Source organism: Megalobrama amblycephala, linkage group LG10 (genome assembly GCF_018812025.1).
Source record: "Megalobrama amblycephala isolate DHTTF-2021 linkage group LG10, ASM1881202v1, whole genome shotgun sequence".
NCBI classification, from domain to species: domain Eukaryota; kingdom Metazoa; phylum Chordata; class Actinopteri; order Cypriniformes; family Xenocyprididae; genus Megalobrama; species Megalobrama amblycephala.
This window is the reverse complement of record NC_063053.1, coordinates 36,954,842-36,962,257: the sequence shown is the minus strand read 5'-3', so window position 1 is coordinate 36,962,257 and position 7,416 is coordinate 36,954,842. Positions and strand designations below refer to the sequence as shown.

The window sequence follows — 7,416 nt, the reverse complement described above, 5'->3', positions numbered from 1 at the left end:
TGATGACTTTAAGATGAACCAATGATCCAGAACAGATCATTGTTTAGAGGCATTTAGTCCAGGACTCAAGAAGTGACAGTGTGTGATACTGTAAATCTATTTGATTTGACTTTTTCCATTTTAAAAACACATTATGCAACACCAATTTTAAACACCTTATAGTGTGACAACATAAAGAATGTTAAAAACAATGTCATAATAAATTTTGTATATATTGTTTCTGTCACTGAAGCTTCTGAGTGTGTGAGAACTCATTCATTTATGATTATATTTATTTATAGCATGATTATATAATTCTATGGTTACTGGGCTCTGTAGCTTTATAGTTTGATTTAACTTGTTGTTCTTATATTAATCATTAATTTTATTCCCTTTGAGATACCCAGCTAACAAGGATTGTTCTTAAAACTTTAGCAAACTTCCTGGCAAGGTTCTGAACAAACATTCTAGTAACGTTAATAGAACATTTAAGTTATGTAGTCTTTAATGGTGTTCTCAAAACGGTAATACATCGTTCATGGAACGTTTGCTGTACGTTCTTTTTTTAAATGTTACATTGTTTCAGAACGTTCAGAGAACATTCAAAACTAACTTTCCCATAATGTGTGCAAAATGATACAATGTTTCCTTAACCTGCATAACCATGAACGTTTTACATTAAAAAAGAACATTCCGAAATAACGTTTCATAACTTAATGTGAACGTTAATATTTTTGTTAGCTGGGAAGTTCAGTCTTTTGTAATAAAGTCCTGGTGACAGCAGTGTTAGACAGCGTCGTGCTGCATATGAGCTCTATGCGCTTTTGACGCATTCGTCCACTCCACACTCACGAACAGCACGATATTCCTCGAACTCACTGCATTTTTCAAACTAGTTTACAAGTTTCTGCAGGACGGATAGGTAGTATTTGCTGCATCTCGACATGTGAATCTCGCGAGAGTTTGACAGTGGGAAATGCTTCCGGCGCTGGACGTTCACGCGAGGTAACAGAACACGATCTGTCATTACATGTGAAACATACATACAAGAGCATTTGAATGATTCTGGTAATAATAAATAAACGTGGCATTGTAGTATGTATCACATTCGCACACTCTTCTATCATTTGCTTTTCTTTGACTTTCCAAACGTTCCAAAACCCCATAAAGTCTCGCAGTACTCCGGCTGATAAAGTGACTGCAGTCCTGCTGCTCTCTGATTGTGTTTCACTAAAGCCACTTTCTCTGACAGCTGCTTAGTACGATCAGCAGAGACTCCAAGACTGAACTGATTTTACAAAGTGTGCAGTGCTGGTGCACCAGAGCTTTGGGTCTGTGTGAATCCGGCTAACCAATGTACCTTCTAAAAAGTGATTGACATTGTTTCTGAAATGTTAAAATGTCGACTTTTCCCTGCTGAAAATACCAGCATATGCTGGATAAGGTAGGTTTTGAAGCTGGTATGCTGGTTTGAGCTGGTTTATGCTGCTCCTAAGCTGGTCCATGCTGCTCCTGGACCAGCACGAGCTCAACCTTATCCAGCATATGCTGGTATTTTCAGCAGGATTCTTGTCTTGATTAGAACGCTATTTAAAAGGATATGATAATGTTAGTACAACCTTAGTTTTACTCACAGTATAACGTTCTTTAAACATTTATTTGTAATATTCCAAGAACGTTGGAATAGCAAAAATCAACAACTTGATGATGTTGTACTAAGGACATTTTCTGTCAACATTGAGAATATTCATCAAATACAAATAACATCATAAAGATGTTCCAAAAATGTTCTAAGAATGTTTGCGCTCAACGTTATGAAAACGTTCCTCAAGTAAATAAACATCAAGATGTTCCGAGAATGTTGTTCTCAGAACGTTTTCTTTCAACGTTATGAAAACGTTCCTCAAGTAAATAAAACATCAAGATGTTCCGAGAATGTTGTTGTTAGAACGTTTTCTTTCAACGTTACAAAAACGTTCCTCAAGTAAATAAACATCGAGATGTTCCGAGAATGTTGTTGTTAGAACGTTTTCTTTCAACGTTACGAAAACGTTCCTCAAGTAAATGAACATCGAGATGTTCCGAGAATGTTGTTGTCAGAACGTTTTCTTTCAACGTTACGAAAATGTTCCTCAAGTAAATAAAACATCAAGATGTTCCGAGAATGTTGTTGTCAGAACGTTTTCTCTCAATGTTACGAAAACGTTCCTCAAGTAAATAAACATCAAGATGTTCAGAGAATGTTGTTGTCAGAACGTTTTCTTTCAACGTTATGGAAACGTTCTTCAAGTAAATAAACATCGAGATGTTCCGAGAATGTTGTTGTCAGAACGTTTTCTTTCAATGTTATGAAAACGTTCCTCAAGTAAATAAAACATCAAGATGTTCCGAGAATGTTGTTGTCAGAACGTTTTCTTTCAACGTTACGAAAATGTTCCTCAAGTAAATAAAACATCAAGATGTTCAGAGAATGTTGTTGTCATAACGTTTTCTTTCAACGTTATGAAAACGTTCTTCAAGTAAATAAAACATCAAGATGTTCCGAGAATGTTGTTGTCAGAACGTTTTCTTTCAACGTTACGAAAATGTTCCTCAAGTAAATAAAACATCAAGATGTTCCGAGAATGTTGTTGTCAGAACGTTTTCTTTCAACGTTACGAAAACATTCCTCAAGAAAATAAAACATCAAGATGTTCCGAGAATGTTGTTGTCATAACGTTTTCTTTCAACGTTATGAAAACGTTCAAGTAAATAAAACATCAAGATGTTCCGAGAATGTTGTCAGAATGTTTTCTTTCAACGTTACGAAAACGTTCCTCAAGTAAATAAACATCAAGATGTTCAGAGAATGTTGTTGTCAGAACGTTTTCTTTCAACGTTACGAAAACGTTCCTCAAGTAAATAAACATCAAGATGTTCAGAGAATGTTGTTGTCAGAACGTTTTCTTTTAACGTTATGAAAACGTTCAAGTAAATAAAACATCAAGATGTTCCGAGAATGTTGTCAGAATGTTTTCTTTCAACGTTACGAAAACGTTCCTCAAGTAAATAAACATTAGATGTTCAGAAAATGTTGTTGTCAGAACGTTTTCTTTCAACGTTATGAAAACGTTCAAGTAAATAAAACATCAAGATGTTCCGAGAATGTTGTCAGAATGTTTTCTTTCAACGTTACGAAAACGTTCCTCAAGTAAATAAACATCAAGATGTTCAGAGAATGTTGTTGTCAGAACGTTTTCTTTCAACGTTACGAAAACGTTCCTCAAGTAAATAAACATCAAGATGTTCCGAGAATGTTGTTGTCAGAACGTTTTCTTTCAACGTTACGAAAACATTCCTCAAGTAAATAAAACATCAAGATGTTCAGAGAATGTTGTTGTCAGAACGTTTTCTTTCAACGTTACGAAAACGTTCCTCAAGTAAATAAACATCGAGATGTTCCGAGAATGTTGTTGTCAGAACGTTTTCTTTCAATGTTATGAAAACGTTCCTCAAGTAAATAAACATCGAGATGTTCCGAGAATGTTGTTGTCAGAACGTTTTCTTTCAACGTTACGAAAACATTCCTCAAGTAAATAAAACATCAAGATGTTCAGAGAATGTTGTTGTCAGAACGTTTTCTTTCAACGTTACGAAAACGTTCCTCAAGTAAATAAACATCAAGATGTTCAGAGAATGTTGTTGTCAGAACGTTTTCTTTCAACGTTACGAAAACATTCCTCAAGTAAATAAAACATCAAGATGTTCAGAGAATGTTGTTGTCAGAACGTTTTCTTTCAACGTTACGAAAAAGTTCCTCAAGTAAATAAACATCGAGATGTTCCGAGAATGTTGTTGTCAGAACGTTTTCTTTCAACGTTACGAAAACGTTCCTCAAGTAAATAAACATCGAGATGTTCCGAGAATGTTGTTGTCATAACGTTTTCTTTCAACGTTACGAAAACATTCCTCAAGTAAATAAAACATCAAGATGTTCAGAGAATGTTGTTGTCAGAACGTTTTCTTTCAACGTTACGAAAACGTTCCTCAAGTAAATAAACATCAAGATGTTCAGAGAATGTTGTTGTCAGAACGTTTTCTTTCAACGTTACGAAAACGTTCCTCAAGTAAATAAACATCAAGATGTTCAGAAAATGTTGTTGTCAGAACGTTTTCTTTCAATGTTACGACAATGTTCCTGAAATAAATAAACATCAAGATGTTCCGAGAATGTTGTCAGAATGTTTTCTTTCAACGTTACGAAAACGTTCCTCAAGTAAATAAACATCAAGATGTTCAGAAAATGTTGTTGTCAGAACGTTTTCTTTCAACGTTATGAAAACGTTCAAGTAAATAAAACATCAAGATGTTCCGAGAATGTTGTCAGAATGTTTTCTTTCAACGTTACGAAAACGTTCCTCAAGTAAATAAACATCAAGATGTTCAGAAAATGTTGTTGTCAGAACGTTTTCTTTCAACGTTATGAAAACGTTCAAGTAAATAAAACATCAAGATGTTCCGAGAATGTTGTCAGAATGTTTTCTTTCAACGTTACGACAACGTTCCTCAAGTAAATAAACATCAAAATGTTCAGAAAATGTTGTTGTCAGAACGTTTGCTCTCAATGTTACGACAATGTTCCTGAAATAAATAAACATCAAGATGTTCAGAGAATGTTGTTGTCATAACGTTTGCTCTCAACGTTATGACAACGTCCATCAAGTAAATAAAATATCATTAAGATGTTCCAAGAAAGATGGAAAGAATGCATGTTTCCTAAATATCTGCAAACATATTGGGGTATTTTTATGCTTTATTAAAGTAAAAATCTTGCATAGAGCCCCTTTAAATATTTGATACGCCAAGAAAATGCATATCAATTATTAATAATAATGTTATAAGAATGTTCTATAAATGTTATTTAAAGAATGTTTTACATTACATTTACAAAGCATTAGTGAACGTTGTGGGAACGTTTCCTGTTATCTGGGAATGTTGAAGCATCAGCTCCGGCTTAAACCATTGTTGTTGTCATAACAGAGCATATAAATATATTGCCATATTTCTATTTATATATTTTTCTATATTTATTGTTTCTTGCTTCAAACATTACTTCTGTACCTTTTTCCGTTGCAGTTCCTGTGTAAATACGTACATGCCAGCTCTTCTCAGTTTGTGTAAATGCACCTTTTTTGTGGATGCAGCTTCTGTGCCACTTTTGCAGTGTAAACAGCCGACGCTCGTTTCTTTCAGATGTCAGACGGTCTCCTGATGGAGGTATGTGTGGACTCAGTTGAGTCAGCCATAAACGCAGAAAGGGGAGGTACAATTTCACGCACCTTTTTGAATATAGTTCAATGAAAACAGTAATATATCATGAGATTCGTAGCACTGAACATTGCACGTTGTTGTTAAGTGTTTTGTGAGTGTTTCTGTGCAGCTGTCATGTGTGTGTTCAGGAGCTGGTCGTATTGAGCTGTGCTGTAACCTGCTGGAGGGAGGGACGACGCCCAGCACAGGTCACCTGACACTTCATTATGACGTTCTGTCATGAGTTCAGACACAAGCTTCAGTGGGTCTCTATATGATCCCATGATGGGAACCCTAAAATGTTCTATATATGAAGCGCCTGACTGAACCTTTAATCTCTTATGCTTTTCTTCTAAGACTATAGACTCTGTTTTTATTGTAGTGGATGTTTTGGTGCGTTCAAGTCCTCCTGGGAAGTTCATATTTACGAGTTGGGAAGTCTTAATTACGACATCAGATGTGTTCAAGTCAGGAATGGTTGAAACGTAGTTTTATTGTAAATTTAAAAAAAATTTACTTTCAGTACTATGGAAGCTTGTTACTGCCACGGACAAAAAAAATAAAAAGTGAAATTGCAACTTTTTATCTCATAATTTTCTGACTTTATAACTTACAATTGTGTTTATATCGCGCAATTCTGACTTTTTTCTATACTCACAATTCTGAGAAAAAAGTATGAATCGTGAAGATATCGCATTTGCGAGAAAAAAAGTCTGATTTGTGAACTTGTATGTTTTACAGAAAATTAAAAATGCTGTAACATGTTATGGATGGATAAAATGGAAATATTTTAAAGAGCCTGAAGGATGTAGAGGAAAAAAATTGAATGTAGGTCATATGGTTGAGAAGATATGATGAAAAATGTTTATGTAAATGCAAGATCCCAATCATTCCTTAAATTCAGTAGTATCAAATTTAAAGCCATAAAACTCTTAAATGTTTTTAAATAGTATATGAAAGTCAATCTAGAGGTCTTAAATTTGGGGACAGAATCATGATATGGCTTGATGTGATTATATTAAACTTCAAAAGATGATTATTCAAATGTGCTAAATGTATTTTAAAAATAATCTAAATATAATAATTTAAAATTTTGACTCATCCCTTTTCTTAAAAAAATAGTTTAAAGGCTGAAATGTGAGGTTTATCATTTTATAAAACTTGTATTATTTGAACTGTAATACAGTGCTAAACTGTAAAACCGTAAAGTTTAAATCATCATATTATGGTTTGGATGTTATCATAGTTATTGCTCTATCCTGGCCATATGGTATTCGTTTTATTTGTGCTCACATTCTTTCTGCACCCCATCTAATTCGCATTAAGCAACTTGCAGTACAGAAACGAGCAGTTCGTCACAGAGCCATCAATATTCATTGTGTACAGTCAATGCCAGGTTTATTAGAAAGCTAGAGTAGGAAACAAAACACAGCTCCGTATCATTGAGTTGATCTGCATGTTGTGTTTCTGTTTCAGGTCTGTTGCAGGTGGTCAAAGAGAACGTGCGGATCCCGGTGTATGTCATGATTCGACCCCGTGGAGGAGACTTCCTGTACTCGGACTGGGAGGTGGAGGTGATGAAGAGGGATATTGAGCAGATGAAGAGTCACAGAGCGGACGGACTGGTGTTCGGAGCGCTGACAGAAGACGGACGTGTGGACACTGAGCTCTGCATGGAACTTCTGGGTAAAACCTGCTTGCATTTTCACTGAAGTCTAAGGGTGTGTTCACACTTGTAGTTCGGTTCTCTTGGTTGCTGATGCACAACATTATTGTGATTGGATTATATGAAACAATCATATTTCTTTTAGATTTTTTTTGATGATGCATTATTATTAATAATCTAGTAGTGCAAAAATGTCCATCCCTTAGTCCAATTCTGACCAAAGTTGGCTCAGATGATTGCTGGACCGAGCCGCACAGAAATGACTGAACACAGTTTTGATTTTCACCTTCAGTTAGGAGGGAATTAAACCAAATCATTCTGATGACAGACTTTGGCTCAGGCGTTTCAGAACCACCAAACCAACATTTGAGATGTTGCGATGCCATTGGCCCGCTTGTTAGTCTAGTTATCCAATCACAGCCTCTGGTGAGGCAAAGTCACATGAGTTTTTTGTTGCACATCGAGGGATTTATCAGTAAATG

The 7,416-nt window shown here is 35.3% G+C and overlaps 1 protein-coding gene across 4 annotated transcripts in view; it reads left to right on the top strand.

The window, feature by feature from the left end:
* Positions 1-793: 793 nt before the first annotated feature.
* Positions 794-7,416, top strand: part of cutc (cutC copper transporter homolog (E. coli)) — a 13,495-nt gene continuing 6,872 nt past the window's right edge. The window contains exons 1-4 of one of the 4 annotated variants that reach the window (XM_048205978.1): positions 794-984; positions 5,095-5,235; positions 5,418-5,477; positions 6,745-6,954. In XM_048205978.1, the coding sequence (XP_048061935.1) occupies positions 5,157-5,235; positions 5,418-5,477; positions 6,745-6,954 (349 nt within the window). In that variant the 5' untranslated portion in view covers positions 794-984; positions 5,095-5,156. Of the gene's footprint in view, positions 985-5,094; positions 5,282-5,374; positions 5,478-6,744; positions 6,955-7,416 lie in introns of all 4 variants that reach the window. The other 3 variants (XM_048205981.1, XM_048205980.1, XM_048205979.1) reach the window with 3 other exon arrangements.